Below are 19528 nucleotides of genomic sequence, written 5' to 3'. Positions count from 1 at the left end.
AATCAAGAATTTGAAAGAATTAAATGAAAGAAGAAAAATCAAGAAAAGAGACAAGAAATAATAGTAAACTGTAATTTGGCAATTCTCTATGCCTTCAGCTATACTGTTCAATAAGGCAGACACGAGCCACATGTGGCTACTAAGCACTTGAAATGTACTTATAGCATAAAATAAGTTAGATTTTGAAAACTTACTATGAAATGTAACTTTTATTTGATTACATGTTAAAATGATGATATTTTAAATATGTAGGGCTAAGTAAAATATAGGGTTAAAATTATTTTCATTTATTTCATTTTACCTTTAACATGGCTTCTAGAAAATTAAAAATTATATATGTGGTTCACATTTGTGGCTTGGACAAACTTCTTTTGGATAATGTTGGTCTAGACCCTGCAGTCACACAGATACTGAACAGAACAAGACATACTGATCTAAACTTTGGAGATTGCATTCTAGATTGTGCTCTGACCTGGATGATGAAAATGTTAAATACTTGTGAAAGAGCTTTGTGTACTTCTCTAGTCTGGCTGAGGGACTAAGAGGGTCAGACAAAGCAAGAGATCACCCCTCTTATTCATATATTCATTCCAGCATACCATTTGTCTAACTGCTCTCTTTTGAGTAAACAGGAATAAACCAATTCATACATGGGATAATAATCCAAAGCTCTAAACATTCCAAGACTAGAAAAATAAGTTTTAGAGTATATGAATAAAAAAGTAATACCTCATTCAGACAATAGCAATGAAGACCAAGAGTTTGTGACCACATCCCACTTTACAATATTTGTGGTATTATATGTGGTAAAGTATATACAACACAAATTTGCCATTCCAACTACTTTTAAGCATACAGTACAGTAGTATTAAGTACATTCACACTGTTGCAAAAATTATTTTTATTCTAATCAAATTATGATCAGAATATTAAATTGTTTAAGAATTTAAACTCATCTAAATCATATACCATTTTTGATATTTTACTCCATCCAAATATCTGCATGCTTATCTATTATAGATATCTATTTCATAATTTGTTACTTAGTACATAGTATTTCATACACTGCTTTCTTCAACTATTTGAAATAGTTTATGTTAATCTAGTTCTTACAATAATGAAATAATGATGTGAAATGATACCATATCAGAAAGCAGTACTCAAATAAACCTAACCATTTCCCAACTGCAGAAAGCTGGTAATCAATATTGAAATTTTTTACAAAAGAAATTAATATTATAACTGAACAACTTGATGAATGTATTTTTTCCTTTGTGAACTATTTTCTTAGCTGAATATCCAAGAGTGAAATTACAGGGTAAAAACATGTGAACTCCTCTTTTTTATTGTCATCCAATTCTTTTTTTCTTACCACCCCTATTAATCCTCAAACATATGGTTGCCAATTCTTGTGCCCTACTTTCTCACCTGATGTTCTACCACCTTTAGAGACAGAACTTTCTTTAGTTCTTACGTGATCATACAGAAAACAAGTGAAGCAATAGTATCACATCCTCTATAGCTCCTTTTCAGTCTATCAGCACACTGTTTCTAATTGCCAATGGCAAACGAGGGAAGTGGGTCTCTGAATAGTTTCATCACATATTCCTTTGCATTACCAGCCAAAATCAGGCTCATTTAAAAAGTCACGGACCAAAACATTCTCAGACTTCTGCATGACTTAAAATGATTTTTATATCAATACCATACAAATAAACAGAATGGAAGGAAGTTTTAAGTACAGAAAAAGTAACAAACAGCAAACTCCAAACCACAGGATCTCTGTTTAAAATTAAGCCTAATACAGCCTCTGTTTTGAAAAAGAGAAAAATTAGCCAAGTGCCTTTCTAGAACATTAATGACTATCAGTCATTACATCACACTTATGTCATCTGACACAAACTTTTAGATCAGTAAACATTTTTCCTCTGCTACAACAGAGGGTTAGTGTTCAAGGCAGGGGAGGATTTCAGCACACATAAAAGCATCAAAACATAAGCCAAACCAAAGGGTAAGTCTAACTTCCCCCATTTCAATTTATTCTACTCAACCTTGCTTCAAATAACAAATGAATGTGAATATTTCATAACATGAAAGAGAACTTATTTTCCAAAACTTTACTGCCAAATGTAATAAGCATTAGCATTCAACTGCAAAAAAAATTAAGTTAACAAATTAACAAAATCCCTTCTTCCTCTGACACTCAAATTTCAGTTATAATATCATACTTTAGGGACCTCTCCAAAAGGTTTTGTTACTGATAGGCATATACACAATGAATATTAGATGATCATGAATATATAAATTTACAAAGCATGAATACATACAAATAGTTTTTAAGCATCTCCTTTTTTTGTAACCTGACCATACCTTTAACTAAGAAAAATCTAGATGTCTATATCCCACCTGGTAATGATTAAAGTAAAAATGCCACATGATATATAAAAGTATAGACTTTGAAATACATTGCTTAATACTGTGTAACTCTGAACAACTAACTTTCTTAACCTGCTCAGAGTCTCAGTTTCTTCAACCATAAAATAGAAACGAGGACAACCTTACTAGATGATGGAAAGCATTAAAATAATGAAGGAAATTTATTTCAAGCTGAACAGATACTGAATAAACATGAATTTCACCTCTTTTCCCTTACTTTGTCTCAGGTCCTTCAAAATTACATTCAGGTGATGGAGAAAGTAAGGCAGTATTCCAATCTTATAAATGAGAAAATTCATATTTCTAACTTGTGAAAACAAAAGAGATTCTCAATGTGCTTGCTTTCTTTCAACATTATGCCTCTAGAGTTAAGAAGTAAAGGTCAAAATTTCTTTCAAAAAGGAAGATTATTTCCCCCAAATTCTAGAATACACACAAATAAAATTGTAGTCTACAACTTGAAAATCTTTATTCGCCGAGGCCATATCTTTTCCCAGAGTGATACTCCTAGTTACCTCTCCTTGCTTCAGTCACTGGCTACCTTCAATAAGGGATGATTGATAGACGCCCCAGAGGAGTGTGATGTAGTGGTAGATGGTACATGGGAAGGAAAGATAGCAAAAGTACAACTGGAATATAGGTTTGAAAATTCCTATACAGGACACAGGAAATGACTTGTGGTTGAAAATAGAAGCAAAGTGACTGACCCCCTTGTGCATCAAAATGCATAAATATTAATGGTGCACCTTGAAGTCAGTGACCCACCTGTTGGACATCTAAAAGACCAGAGAGAACAGACTGCAGAATACAATGTCTAAATGAGGCTACTCTTCACGCGTGGTTGCTTCATGGCCAGTTAGTCAAGACACCTGTCCCAAAAAGAAGCCCTTACAATGCCGAGAGGAACCATCAGTGACATCCATTGCATTTCCTTTTCTTCATCTTTGGGTAAGTCTATAGGTAATGTAGAGTTAGGGGTAAAATAGCTGTTCTGTACTTCAACCCTGTATTTGAACGCTCAGTTGTCTTACTCTACCCATTGGAAATTGATATCCTGACAGGGTCAGGATCAGCTAATTATTTGAGGCACCCACTGCAAAATAAAAATACAGGGCCCCTTGTTTAAAGAGGTATCAGGATTTTGAGGATGTTTATGGCAGAGCATTAAAGCAAACACAGGGCCTGTGTAACTGTGCAGGTCACACACATGCCCATGAAACCAGTCCTGGGCAACAGTAATGTGAGGGCTTAGAAAGAGACAGAATAATCCTTCACACAAGCACATAACTAAGTACAACTGTTAAGAATGTCAATAATCCCAACAGCCTGAAAACAGTACTGATCCTCTCCTTTAAACAACTACAGACAAACCTAATAAATTTTAAGATAATTATCTTCAGAGTCCATAGACCACAATTGATTATGAATAAGATCTTATATCCTCAGAGAAAGCCCCCAAATTCTTTTAAGCCTACCCATTTCAGATGTTGTTTACTCTAGAGAGGACACCAAAGGGAAGGGGCATGAGGACCATGAACTCAAGTAGCCATCTTCTAATTCTGACTAATTCATTTGTTAAAAGCAATAACCCCTGGAAAAACATTTTCATATGCTCATGAACTGTAATTTGGTATAATGTTTCTGCAATGCAATGGATATGGTTGTGTGTGTGTGTGTGTGTGTGTGTTTGTGTGTATGTGTGTGTGAGAGAGAGAGAGACAGAGAGAGAGAGAGAGAAATAGTTTTTGATTATTTTTCTTCTAGAAATACATGCAAATGAAACAAATAAGAGTCTCAAAAGAAGGTCACCAGAGGCCATGATCCTCAGGCTCCTTCCCTTTGGTATCCTCTCTGTAACCAAATGTCTGAGATGAGTAGGCTTAGAGGAGTTTGGGGGCTGCCTCTGAGGATAAAAATCTTCCTGATTCTTAGCGAAGATCTAGATATGTGAGGGTGATGGCAGAGTTTCAGAGAGATGATGTATGAATATAATATCCTTTGATCAATTAATAGCACCACTTTCAAGCATAACTTATTAGACAAATAAAGATGAATATTTCCCAGAACTATAATTAACATTTGTTGAGAGGTATTTTATGCCAAGCACTATTCTAAGCAATTTATGCATTTACACAATTGTATTCTCACAACCCATGCAGGAGGCACCATTATCATCAACATTCTAAAAATGGGGAAACTGGAGCTTAGGGAAGGTTTTCTTTTGTGTTTGTTTAAGTAACTGCCTAAGAGCACACAGCTTGCAAGTAGCAACCCAGGACTGAAACACAGGCAAGCTGACTCTGAACAAAAAGCTTTTGTTATGGTGGAGATAAGAGATATCCTCCCCAAAATCTCAAGAATAAGATAATGAAAGAAAGTTCAAAGATGAAATGATTGGGTTATGAAAACCTTAACCTGTTCAGTGCATTAATTCACTTGAATTGGGTGGTAACTGCAGGCAGATATATGGCCGGAGGAGATAGGTCACTGGGAGCCTTTGGGTACATATTTTGTATCTGGCAAATAGAGCTCTCTCTGCTTCCTGGTGCCATGTCCTAAGCTGCTTTCCTCCTCCACACCCTTCTTCCATGATGTTCTGCCTCACCTCAGGCTCAGAACAATGGAGTCGGACATCTATAAACTGAGACTTCTGAAACCAGAAGCCCCAAATAAATTGTCCTCTAAAATTGTTCTTTTCAGGTCTTTTGATCATAGTGGTGAAAAAACTGATGCAAAGAGCTCTCAATTGTTATCGTATAATACATCAGATATACTTCAAACCCTATAGTATTTATTAAAATGTACTTAAAGGAAACGGTGTTGGATTTCTTACTGCACCCTTAGAAGCAATGGCTTTCACTAATTGGTTCTTGCTGTACCAGAATTAAAGGTACCTACACCCAAGGTCATTCAAGGATTAGAGGTCCACTTCACTGGCTTACTGTCTAAACTACAGGTGCCCAGAGTTATACCTAAACATCAAAGATACAGTTCCCATACTGTCTGCTCTGAACTTACCTACTTCTACACCTAGTCAACTGAACTTCCTGTAACTAAACAGTAAGAGTAGCTACTGTTATTCAATATAGAGACAGTAAACCAAACGTCAACCCTAGTAGTGTACCCCTACTAACTTCATTACATAAATGAGTATTTCATATAAACTACCACACATTACAGCCAACTCAGTAATGCTCAATCATTTGTATATAAAGAACCTTCGGCTTCACTTTCAGATTTTCAGAATGACTTTACTGAAATTCACAGCAGTTTCTGGACCATCTAGAATCCATGAAATGCCCAAACAGCCTTCAATTCTACATTTCTGTCCCCCATCCTGGTTGCTCAAAGGGTATGTTTTAGGAAAGAAATTTTGCCTTCTATGAAGAAGAGTTCATCAATTCTATAAATAGGAAATAAAGAGAATCAGAAATTTTCATGCTTTTGGACATATATTTATAACATATTTATACTGGAAAACACAATGTATTCTTATGCCACTTAGAATATGAAGGGATTCAATTTCGACAATGCCCCATCTGCATGGAAGCAGTTCAACAGATAATTGTTTCACATTTCACTGCAGTATATACATGCTCTCATGAAAAAAAAAGAAAAAAGAAAAAAAATAATTTCTCAGCCAAGAATTTACAGCTATAAACCCTTCCTGGCTTTGTCAGTTTGTCGGAATCCTCCAATTATGTTATTTAGGAAGAGAGAAAAAGTTTCCATTTCTTAGCAGCTTTTAAGTATTTCAGAATAAATCACCCTAATGATGCATGAGCCTGTACTCAAAGAATTCTCTGCAACTTTGTTCTTTGTAGTGGTGTCTTTATCATCAAAGACACAGAGTCTCCACAAATTATCTTCATTAGTGATGATAGAACATTTATTCATAGAATGAATATTTATTAAACACCTATTATGTGCTGAGATATGTATTATTCTAAGAATACAGTGATGAATAAGACAAAATGAGCTCTTGTCCTTGGAGAGTTTACACTCTAGTTTTGTAAATATACCTGTTTTTGTTTCTATTTTCACATAAGCAAATTCCTATCACTTCCTTAAATGGTGATAATATAGCATCTTCCAGTTACTTGATGACAAGAGAAGCAGAATTAAATCTTTCACTGCACAGCTCAGAGTCTTTTCTAATTGCTTCTGAGAGAATCAAAGTGCACTAAGACAAACAAAAGGTCTGAGAGAAAAAAATTGAAAGCTCTATTTCCTAAAAAAAAAAAAGGACTCCAAGAAGTGGGCAGATCTAAGTTTAAACTGACCAAGAAAACAATTTTAAAAGCATAGAGTTATGCTATGGTGAGTAAGATGGGGCTCTACCAGAGCTTATTACTTCAATGCCATGCTAATCCACCAAGCAAACCATACTCCCTATCCAGGCAAAGTATAATGATAAGATACAGTAAACTGAAGGTATGCAATAATGAGGTGTGTGATATGCCTGCCTGATCACAGTAGAGTAGTATAAAAGGAATTTTTCAACCAGAGATGCCGCTACACAAAGGAAGGACCATGTGAAGACACAGTGGGAAAAGAAGATGGGCACTGACAGATATCCAGAACAGAGTCCACATCAGCACTCCACTGAAGAAAGCCAGAGAACAATAAGAGGATTTAGCATTCTGTATAATGTAATTTTTGTGGGAAAATCATTCATGTTTATCATGTCATTAAGAATTAACTAAAAATAATTTAAATGACTATTATGCTCAAGAAACTAATTGAACAATCAACAGTTCACTATAATTTAACTTCAACATATAAAGCAAAATCGAATCGCAAAGTAAAGTCAAATTCTCTACAGTATTCATATTTTCTATTTAAAATCTTATTCATTCTTTTTGTTAAACTAAAAGGAATGTGAACTTAAAAATATACATTCAAGTGAAAATCCATTTGACTATTCTTGTCTCTCATATTACAAATCATGCAAAATCCTAAACCTGACACTAAATAGAAAAAAGTAAAAATAAAAATTTCACACTTCAAATGTAAAAAAGAGGAGACAGGGATGGTGAAGCACAACTAAAACCCTAGCTATGTGGGAAGTGAAGACAGGAAGATCACAAGCTCAAGGCCAGCCTCAGAAACTTAGCAAGGCCCTGTCTTAAAATAAAAAAAATTAAAAAGTTGAGGACATAGCTCAGTGGTAAAGTTGCCCGGGGTTCAACCTCCCATACCAAAAAAGAAAAGGAAGAAAAGGAGACAGAGAGACAGACAGAGGCAGAGACAGAAAAAGGAAGTCTTGGCTATGTAGAAGATTTGGAAAGCATTAAATTAAGCTGCCTCATTGACCTTTTAAACCCCTCTGTACCATCGTATCTAATAAAAGTGAGAGCATCATTAAAGACAAGGCTGAGCATTTCTTTAGCCCCAAGTCTGGCAATTATGACAGCAGACTTAAGAATGAAACAGACAAGTGATCAAAGAAATGTGAATAAGGAAGGAAAAAGAAGGAAATGAAAACAAACCAAGACAAAAAATGCACTCAGGAGAGAAAAGAGTTGTCAGAAAGGGCACCAAGCCTACTGAACTAGGGGTCATATAATTACTCCAGGATAAAAGAAACTGGCAATACGGATTTGTAGAATCATTTGTAAAGCATTTCCATACAGCTTATGGAATAAAATATTTGTAACACCACAGTATTAAACCCATTTGACAGGAAAAAACTTAAGATCTGAGAGGGTAAGGAAATGGCTAAAAGTCTCACAGCTAATGATTAATAGAAATGAGGACTTTGACTTCCAAACCAATGTTTTTTCCAGTATCCCACTATTGCTACAGATTCTCTCTCAAATTAGTACTCATTTTCAAATAATCATGAAATTTTCAAGAAGCAAATGTATTATCAATATAAATAAGTAAGCTGTTTCCCTTCCTGTAGGAAAACAAACTGAAATAATTATCTGATTTGTGCTTTCAAAATCAACAGATTGGAGTAGGGGAGGAGAGTAGAGAAGGAATTGGTAATAAAGGGTAGCATGAGGGATTCTTGTGATGAAGAAGCTATTCAGTATCTGGCATACGGTGGTGGATGCACAAACCTAAACATATGATAAAATTGTGTAGAACTTTAATATGCACATTTACACAAATTAGTACAAGTTAAATCTGAATAAGATCTGTGGATTTTATCAATGTCAATATCCTGTTTATGGTATTACTCTACAGTTTTGCAAAATGCTACCATTGGAGGAAAGTGGGAATAAGATACATGGACTATTTCTATATTATTTGTTAGAATTGTACAGGAATATTCAGTTATCACAACAAAAATCTCCATTTAAAAAACAATATTCAGCCTGGCATGGTGACATACACCTGTAATCCCAGCTACTTGGGAGTCAGAGGCAGGAGAATTGCAGGAGGTCAGCACAGATAAGACCCTGTCTCAAAATTTTAAATAACTATTTTAAATGGCAGGGGATGTAACTCAGTGGGAGAGCACTTGCCTAGCATGCATGAGGCCCTCAGTTCAATACCCAGTACTGCAAAATAAGTCAGAATATTCTACCACCAACAATGATTTTAAAACAAGACAGTGATATTACGTAGAAATATGAAAGAATGTAGTCAAAGTCTAATCATGGAAAGAGTTCATTATAGTGGAACTGGTAGGAGCCTTACTAGTGAAATTAAAATTTTAAAAATTATTATTCTAAGTCAGAGACGATAATTTTAAAACAGTTTTAGAGATATACTAACTTAAGAGTGAGAGCCAGTCCACCCTAGCTGAGCAAATAATAAAACCATAGAAGGACTCAAGGAAAAGGAGAAAAGAAAGAAGAGAAACAAAAGTCCTTTTGAACTAGAACTCTTTGAATTAAGTTGCTTACAAATTCCATTTTAAAATATCAACTGACATAAACTAGAAGTATAAATCAGTTTCTTGGAAAGTTAGAGAACTGTGATAAGTATGGCTATACCAAGAATTATCTAATAATAATCCTAATCATAATGAACAGGAAAGAAATACCTTATCTTAGTTTTCTGATACATGACTCTAGGGTGAGGAAAAAAATTACATTCAGTAACAGAAAACTATCACTGATATACTGACCTGCTTGTAGGTTCCATCTAGCAAGACGTCTAGGTGTTGGAGGGGGGCTGGTGTTTTATCTTTGAACCTTGTTAATAGCCGGCGTTGGATGGCCCGAAATTGTACAGCTCTTTCAGATAAGAGTTCTTCTAATTTTTCACCATTTATCCGCAACTACAATAAAGAATTTCTTAAACTGAGGATAAACAGGCACAACAAAACATACTTAAAGTAATAATACAGGCCATAAAAGTCTGAAAGAGAGTAACAAACAAATTTAAACATTTTACAGAGTTCCAGGAATTAAAACAATGTGGTATTTGGTACATGAATACATGGATAATACAGTGTAGAATAATTCATATGAAAATTTAGGAAAGGTGATCCAGTATCACTGGGGGAGAGACTGATTATTTGATAAATGCTTTTTAATAACTGAGTGCATGGGGACAAAAAGGAATTTCTACCCATTCTTTATAGTAAAAACAATTTTGAAGGAATTAAATTTTAGACACAATAAAAGTCCTAGGGAAAAAATACAATTCTTTTCTATAATCTCAGCATGAAAAAGGTCTTTGTTAGTATGGGTCAAAAGCCAGGCCCACCTATATACACACTACAATCAAGAAATTATGAGAAATGCAAATCAAAACTACACTAAGATTCCATCTCACCCCAATTAGAATGGCGATTATCAAGAATACAAGCAACAACAGGTGTTGGAGAGGATGTGGGGGAAAAGGTACACTCATACATTGCTGGTGGGGCTGCAAATTAGTGCAACCACTCTGGAAAGCAGTGTGGAGATTCCTTAGAAAACATGGAATGGACCACCATTTGACCCAGCTATCCCACTCCTCGGCCTATACCCAAAGGACTTAAAATCAGCATACTACAGAGATACAGCCACATCAATGTTCATAGCTGCTCAATTCACAATAGCCAGACTGTGGAACCAACCTAAATGTCCTTCAATTGATGAATGGATAAAGAAACTGTGGTATATATATATATACAATGGAATATTACTCAGCTATAAAGAATAATAAAATTATGGCATTTGCCGGCAAATGGATGAAACGAGAATATCATACTAAGTGAGATAAGCCAATCTCAAAAAACCAAAGGACAAATTATCTTGCTGATAAGCGGATGATGACACATAATGGGGGGTGGGAGGGGAGCAAGAATGGAGGAAGGAGGGACCATATAGAGGGAAAAGAAGGGTGGGGGGGAGGAAAAATAACAGAATGAATCAAACGTCATTACCCTATGTAAATGTATGATTACGCAAATGGTATGCTGTTACTCCATGTACAAACAGAAACAACATGTATCCCATTTGTTTACAATAAAAATAAATTAAAATAAAAAAGAAATTACTAAAAAATAAAACCAAACTTTTAATTCTATGTGATTAAAAAAACAATCAAAGTGGTAAGAAAAACAGCAAACTGAAAAGCAATGGCAACAACCACAAAGACAACAGTTATGTCCATCATATCTAGAAAGTATCTATCAATGAAACCACACCTCAATAGAAATCAGTAAGAAAAAGAACAACAAACCAATAGAAAAATGGACAAAGTTTTACACAAAGGTTAATACAATAGCTCTTAAAGGTAAGGTCTGTGATGTAACAATTCCACTTCTAGGAATTTAACCTAGAACTGCGCTTGCAAAAAGTACCCTACAGCTGGGTAAGGTCCAAGATGGCTGCTTACAGTTTGGTACCCGTTTGGGGTCAGTGGGGATGGTGCCCTGCATCATCTCCTTTGAAGTCACACCTGGCCTTCATTCTGGGGCTTTTTTGGTATGCCATTGAGAGACAGCCTGGAGCAATGGCAGAGGTTCTCTCTTGGGCAGGCAGAGGCTTATGGGGCTGGATGCCCTTGGCCTGCAGAAGCTCCTCTATGGGTGTTTCGCGAGTGACCCCTGGTATAAGGCTCGCCCTCCCGACATGCAAAGTGCTCAATAGGCAAACGGGAAGAGGGCCGTGTTCGGAGTATATGACCACACCAGGATGCTGGGAAACTCTGAAAAGCACCCCAAAGAACTAACCAAGGGCCTCATATGGCTTAGAGGCTGGCAGGGGAACAACTGTACCATTATATTCGGAAGAAGAAAATGGTGGGAAATAGAATGTTCTCGGCTGATTTGCACAGCATTAACAACCTTATCAGCTATCTCTGTGAACACTTTAACCAACATGGGATGGATCAGTAGAACAGAAAGCTGGGAACGGTGGAAGAAGTACACCCTTCACCCTGAAGAAGGGGAACAGAACTTTTCCTTATGAGGAAAGGGTTTTGTATTCTCTCTGCAATAAAATGAGGCTTCTTGTGGGGGGAGGGAAGTAATGTACATATAAGAATACTCATAACATAACTGTTCTATTGTAAGTACACTAAGATATTAATTATCAAATACCCATCAATAGTAGAACTAGTTAAATAAAGAAGACTATTCTGCAAGGTAGGTGCAGACACGTGATGTTATCTAAAAATGCATTAAAAGAAACAAAGCAACCAGGCTGGGTGGAGCACACCTGTAATCCGAGCAGCTTGGGCAGCTAAGCCAGGAGGATCACATGTTCAAAGCCAGCCTCAGCAAAAGCAAGGCACTAAGCAACTCAGTGAGACCCTATCTCTAAATAAAATACAAAATAGTGCTGGGGGATGTAGTTCAGTGGCTGACTGTCCCTGAGTTCAATCCTTGGTACAAAAATAAAATAAATAAAAATTAAAAAAAAAAGAAAGCAAAATAATGTAGAATAGTATGTATCATGATACTATCCATGTGTGTTTTTTTAAAAAAACTTGCATATTAGCATAGGTATGACTATGTAGAATATTTCTAGAAAGAGACACAAGAAACTGAACACCGAAAATATCTATCAAAAGAGAAGACTGCAGTGGTGGTACACACTTGTAATTCCAGCTACTGGGGATGCTGGGGTAGGAGGATTCCAAGTTTGAGGCCAGCCTGGACAATTTAGCAAGACCCTGTCTCAAGCTAAAAAAATCAAAAGGACTGGGGGTGTAGCTCAATGTTAAAAGTACCTGTTGGTTCAATCTCAGGTACCGGAGGGGGGGAAAAAAAAAAAGGAGAGTGTGAGGCTAGGGGAATGAGAATCAGAAATTACTCTTCACCATATTCACCATAGCCCACCTCATAATTTTTATATTTAATATTAGTAAAATAAGAGAAAGCTAGCCAAAATCACAGAAGGAATACTCCATCAGACCAGATCACATGAACTGCTAATTCAACTGTAATAAACTAGCTCTGAAATAAATATATTCAAAATGTTCAGAAATCAAGCATATTATGGTTTACATTTCTAGAATCAAACCAAACTTCTTTTCACGGCAGGTATTCTCCAGATACATATATTTGAGATAAACTCTGGAATTTTATTAACTTACAATTCCAATTTTAGAAGCACTAAGTAGTTAACTAAACCAAAGAATATTCCCTGGAGGGGAAAAAAAAAGTTCATTACCAAATATTAAGGAATACAATCCAGTTTTTACTAACTAAATTTTTTTAAAGAATATTATCCTAATTATCAATAACTCATTCATCTAACTATATAATTTACTATCATAATATTTTACTTCCTTAATTCATGAAGCACAAAAAAATTGAAAAGATATTCTCAGTGCTCAGACATCAGCCAGGTTATCATTCCTTTCAATGTGTAACCAAGCAGCAGTGACTGAAATGTTTGCACATGTCAGAATTTTAACATTTAGTAGATATTATTGATCTCAGGCCTAAGAAATGTTTTAGGCACTAAGAATTATAGCAATGAATAAAACAGACAAAAATCCATGCCTTGTAAAGAGACACTTGGATTCCAAAAGCGATTTTGATTCTAAGTTTAAAATGGTTGAAAATGGTTGAAAACAGATAGTGGGGTCAGAGAGAAAAGTAAGTATATTTATGTCCCTTTATTTTGTGCGTAACAAATGAAAGTGCCTACAGTTAACCATATTTCCTAAGTCCCTCCCCAAAAAGAAACACTGTGATGTGGAAACATTCCAAGAAATTCCTAGTAAGCAAATAAGAAGAGAAAACTATATGTCAAACTCATTAGTCAATAGCAAATAATATTCTCTATTTTAAATATTAAAAATATGTAATTAGTATAGTCTTTCTGCAGACTCTCATAAACCAGTAGAACCCAAGGCTTTCTTAAAACATAGAGAAATGCAAAGATTCTCAACCCTTAAAATACCCAAACATACTTCCCCAAACTATAAATTCTGGTGTCACAATTTGGTCAAAAACATACTGTCCTAGAAAATACTATCATTACAGATGAAGGAAAACCCAAATAAATTCAATTTATTTGGTAATAACATGATTATTCATAATTGAATTACATGTGCCTGAAATTTCCCCTTCAAGTTCACACTACATTAAAAGAAGTCTTGAGAGGTGAATGTCAGTGCTCTTGGACTGTTCAAGGGGTGATTGATAAGCTGCACAACTAATCATCTCATTTATCTCTCTCACACACACATGTATATCATAGTTTATAAACTGAAATATCTACTAGTCCTTAAAAAGTAGTCACTCTAGGAACCAATGCTTACTTGAATAATGTTCAAAATTCTTTCAACATTCCCATTTTGTACTGCCTATAAGAGTCTGTTTACAGTACATGTAAAGTAAGTGGAGCCTCCTGGCTTTATTTTAATATGCAGAATTTTTTAAATGATGATGGTCATTGTCCAACCTATTCACAAAACATGACTCTTTCCAAACACCAAATTAATCTTCAACAGATGAAGATTCAACACTAAATAGCAATGAAGTCACTGTCAGATCTCATTTATTTAGACATTTAATCATTCAGCATTTACTAAACACCCTTAAGCCAGGTACCAGGGAATATTTTAAGTAGTTAACCCTCATCAGATGCAGAAGCGCTGCTATGCTTGTTAAAAAAGAAAAAGAAAAAAATCACTTTACTTTATAATCACACCTCATTTATGGCCTGCTAGAATTAGTTAGCCAAATGGCTGCCCATAAGCTCAAACAGTTTTAACACTGGGTTATTGGGGTCAAGGGTTAAGTCCCCATATGGGAGAATTAAATCAGCTCTGTTTCAAGGCCAGACCTTGCTTAGCTTCAGGCAGCTACTCTGTAAATGTCTGCAACTGATCACAAACTGGGCAACAGGGCAGGAATGAATTCTCGAAACCCACCATCCACGTAGGAATAACTGAAAGCATACAGCCTACTAGCATCTATGCTGGAATTCTCACGCTACAGCACTTCTTCCGCATATTTAGGGATTACAGATGATGTGGGTTATAATCATACACACCTCAAAATGATGATCGATCAACTCGAAATATTCTTGAAGGGGCATAGCTCCGGAAAAAGAACATGCAAAATCTTTGATTCCCTGTTTTTCAAAATATTTCTGAAGGCGGAGAATAAGCTCATTTGTTATGAGCCAAAGATCTTCAAATTGTTCACTCTGAATGCGATATCGTTCTAAAAAAGAAAAAAATAATAAAAAAGTAAATAACAAATAAAATGCTTGTTAACCCACAATTACCAATTGAAACTAAGTAAGCTATCACTAACCTTGATGCAAATATTAAAACTAAAAGAAAAAATCTTTTTTGTAACATAGATGATTTCAATTAGCATTATTAAAAACATACTTTTAGTATCTTGTTGCTGTTTTCTGCATCAATCACTTAACAATTTCAAATCTAAATGCAAAGGTAGATGATTCCAGGGGCAAGCTGTTTTGCCATGTATCTAATAATAAGTACAATAAAACCACCCAAATTTTGATTGTTCAAAATACCACTTTTCTTAAAAAGAAACCAACCATTGCAAAAGTACAAGCTGGTATCATTAGTTTGTTTCAGAAAAGTGATGGGAAATAAACATTTATGATCAAGGTTTTCTTCTTTTTTAATAGTTTTTAATTTGAAAAGAGATTTTCTAGTAAGACCCTTTCTGAAGTAAATTTTGTTTCCCTCTTTTCCCTGAAACCTCAGTTCCAGGAGAACCAAATTCCTGTGTATTGTCTATGACAGATGACAGTGGTGGTGGTGATGATGATGATGTCTCCACCAACAATGATGAAGGCAGTGGTGGCAATAACACTGTGATAAAAGCAACTGTTATTTGCTGGGCACCAACTATGTCAAGCATTGCAATTGCAACAGCCCCCTTTAGTAGAAAGAAAAACAAAACACACAGAATTTTGGTGACCTGCCAAGGATTACAAAGCAAAGTAAATGCCAGAGCTGGAATTCATAATATATATCCTTCCCCACCTGTCTAAATCCTACCTATTCTTCAGGAAGGACCTAGCTTTAATCTCATCTACCCTTAAGAACCTTTGACTTCGCTACTATAGAAGCACTAGGTTCTCTTCTTAAGAACCTTTTACTCATTCACCTTTTCGACTATATATAGAATACAATACACGGGGTATGCCTACCACAGTCCATGCAAACACCCTGGTATTCTCTTCTGCTGTCATGCCATTCCTCTCAGAGTTCCCTCACATTCCAGTATTATTCTGTATGCTGCCTGTGATGCTAATCTAACATTTTCCTCATTTCTCCCCAACAAAGATATTAGAACTAAAACCAGAGCTAACAGTTTGTACATTTCTTTGTAAATGTCACTGAAGGTTTAATGCTTTAAAGGCAGCACAGTTGTGGTGAAGTAGGGGTAAAGAGGGGGAAGGAAGAATGATGGTGATAAAGTACAGTATTAGAATCCTCTAAATCTAGTCTTATTCATGCTAATCTTCAGATCCAACATATTAAACCCATACTGTTATTTATTCATGCTTTCATTCATTTATGTAACTCTATACAAGACGCTGAATATAGAATCAAGAATAAGGCAAGAGCCTCTGCTCTCAAAGAGCTCAGAGGAGTCTGAGAAAGATGGCGTGATGACAGAAGCGTGCACACTGTTTCTTTCATCACCCATTAGGACTGACCCATGCCCAATGAGGCCAGGACTTCCTCCAGGAGATGGATTATCAGTATGGCTGAAGCTAGATAGAACTTCAGCTTCTTTTAAGTCACCATGTAGGTATTGTAAGACCTGGAAACAAGGCATGTTCAGGTAAGCCTATCAACCAAAAGATAGTGTGAAAATACATCAAAACTTCCACTGGGGAATAATACATGGACATGATTTTCAGCAGAACACCAAAAGTACTTTCAAGCCTAGCTGGCCAGGGGCTAAGTTGTTAAGGGAGAAAGACAACCCCAATCAGCACCTACCCTGACACCTCATTGGAAGTGCTGGGTTTAGCCCTCATTCAGAGCTTACACTGGGCGTGTTGCATGAAGGAAAGCAGGGATGTTGTGGGCTGACCAAGAAAGGCAGTAGTGACCCAAACTCTTCCCCCAGAGAGGTCAAATGTCCTAGCTACCTATTGGTGGAGCTCCTCCGTTACTCCTAGCAGACTATGGTAGACACCAAACTCTCTAACATGAGAAGTGGAAAGTGGACAAATCTAAATTTTCCCCTTCTACTTTTATAACGAATTATCTGAAGAGGAAACTATAAGCTCTCTGAGAGAGATCTTAATTCCCTATATTGGGCAAAGAATTCCCCATTTTAAAAGACAAAGGAACAGAAATTGATAAAGTAACCATGTGAAAAAAGATAAAGTAACCATGTGAAATTGGGTCAAAAGAAAGAAAAAAATCAGAGGAACGAAATTCACTCTACAAATGAGAAGTGACAAAAGACTTCCCTTAGTTCATAGTTGCAATAAGATGCAAGGTAACACTACATCTGTTCATTCATTTAAAATATACTATTGAAAGACCAGTGATAGGGAGACAATAGTGAACAACACACACATGGTCCTGGTCCTCATCCTGATAAGAAGGGCAGAAAACAAACAAATAACAAAATACAGGTTATGAAAGGACAAGGGGCAGACAAAAAAGAGTGCTGTCATAAGACTAATGGGAGTTTTCTTGAGATACTATGATCATGGAAGGCCACACTGAGAAAGCAACATCAGTAGTAATCCTAAGAGAAGTAATGATGAAAGTAATACTGGGAGCTAGAGTTTATCTAGCACATACAACTTACCAGGAAATTACCACACATTTTTTGAGAGTTTATCTCATTTTATTCATATGTGATATTAACATACTATTTTATTACCATCTTATAAGTTTAAAAACAATTACTGGGATAAAAATCACCCAGGAGGTGTTTCAAGATGTCGGACTAGAGGGTGGCTGCATTTCATGTTGCTCCAGGACTCAGGATTCAAAAGAGGAGATATTGAGAGACTTGGGACCAACTCAAAGCCACTGGGAGAGTCTCTCCCGTTGGGGAGGCGTCCCGGATGGGGCAGTAGCCCCGGAAAGCAGGGAACTTTGTGAAGTAGAGTTGCCCGGCAAGACGCCCCTCCCCCTGCTGGAGCAGTGAACTTGGACAACTGGGAGCATCGTAGAGGAGGCGGCTCAGCACAGCGCTTGGACTCGGAGCAACCACTGGGGCTCCGGGCGGCTGCCTAGAGGAGGAGCTGCGTGGCGAGCTGTTTGGACTCAGAGTGACCGCTCCTGAACACCGGGGCCTGCCCAGAGGAGGAAGAGGAGGAGCGCGGCAGGTCGCTTAGACTCGGAGTGCCTACACCAGAGCTACAGGCGGTTGCCAGAGGGAGCTGCGCGGCGAGCTGTTTACACTCAGAGCAACCGCTTCTGAACACCGAGGGGCTGCCCGGAGGAGGAGGAGGAGGAGCCCGGTGGGTCACTTGGTCTAGGAGGGACTACATCAGAGCTCCAAGTGGCTGCTCAGAGGAGGAGGTGAGTGGTGAGTTGTCTGGACTCAAAGCGACCGCTCCTGAACACTGGGGGCCTGCCTGGAGGAGGAGCGTGGTGGGCCGCTTGGTCTCGGAGCAACCGCTCCTGAACACAAGGGGGGTTACCCGGAGGAGGAGGAGGAGGAGGAGGAACAGGGCGGGTCACTTGGACTCAGAGTGACTGCCTAGGGCTACGGGCGGTTGGCGGGAGGAGGAGACGCGAAGTGAGTCGCTTGGACTCCTAGTGACCGCGTCGGAACACCAGGCGGCTGTCCAGAGGAAGAGGCGTGCGATGGGTCACTGGGACTTGGAGCGTCTGTACGGGGCTCCAGGTGGCTACTCAGAGGAGGGGCCGCATAGCCAGGTGATTAGGTGCAGAGCAGGGTCTCAGGACCAAGGCTGCTTCTTGGTGGAAGAGCCGCACAGAGACACGCGTAGGGCAGAGCGAAGTTTCCAGGACTGCCGGCAGCTTCTCTGAGGAGGGGCAGCCTAAGGAGACTCGTGTGCGAAGGGTGAGGCTCCCAGGCCCAGGAGGTAGGTCCAGGCCCCTGGGAACGTTGCAGAGGAAGGTAGCCCAGCCCAGGCGGTAGTTGTAGATTGAGGGGAACCTCTAGGAGGGGAACTGACCAGCGAGATATCCCCACAGGCTGAGTCTTCCCTGCCGGGTGAGGTTTTCCCACAAGGATGGTAAAACCAGAGACACAGGCACAAACAGGCCTTGCCTCAGCCCGCAGCCTAGTTCCCCTTTGGATGACCATTGGTCAACAAGTGGAGGCACCTCTGCCCACTAGCAGGGAATATACCACACCTGAAGGCCACCACTCCTAAAGAGGCAGCTTCCTTGTGGAGCACCGCATTATCAACTTCCTCCAAGACTTCAGGCTACTGAAGGATAAGAGGGGATATACTAGAAATCTTCAGGGACATTATAAGTCAATAGAGGAAATCTGCAATATCTTAGCAGTCCACTGATACCTGAACAATATGAGAAAACAAGGGAAGAAAATGCCCCAAACAAATCTAGATGTTACATCAATAAAATCCAACGACAGCATGGCAGAAGAAATGACAGAAAAGGAGTTCAGAATGTACATAATTAAAATGATCAGGGAAGCAAACGATGAGATGAAAGAGCAAATGCAGGCACTGAATGATGAGATAAAAGAGAAAATGCAGGCATTCAATGATCACACCAATCGACA

The 19528-nt window shown here is 37.7% G+C and overlaps 1 protein-coding gene and 1 pseudogene across 1 annotated transcript in view; one reads left to right on the top strand and one right to left on the bottom strand.

Annotated features, from left to right (window-relative positions):
* Positions 1-19528, bottom strand: part of Bbs9 (Bardet-Biedl syndrome 9) — a 441935-nt gene that overhangs the window by 184592 nt on the left and 237815 nt on the right. The window contains 2 exon segments of the mRNA XM_047562524.1: positions 9521-9673; positions 14841-15013. Coding sequence (XP_047418480.1) covers positions 9521-9673; positions 14841-15013 — 326 coding nt within the window.
* Positions 8877-11725, top strand: LOC124991757 (39S ribosomal protein L51, mitochondrial-like; annotated as a pseudogene).

This window comes from Sciurus carolinensis, chromosome 8, assembly GCF_902686445.1.
Source record: "Sciurus carolinensis chromosome 8, mSciCar1.2, whole genome shotgun sequence".
Taxonomy (NCBI): Eukaryota; Metazoa; Chordata; class Mammalia; order Rodentia; family Sciuridae; genus Sciurus; species Sciurus carolinensis.
The sequence above is the reverse complement of the archived record's forward strand: the minus strand, read 5'-3'. Positions and strand labels throughout refer to the sequence as shown.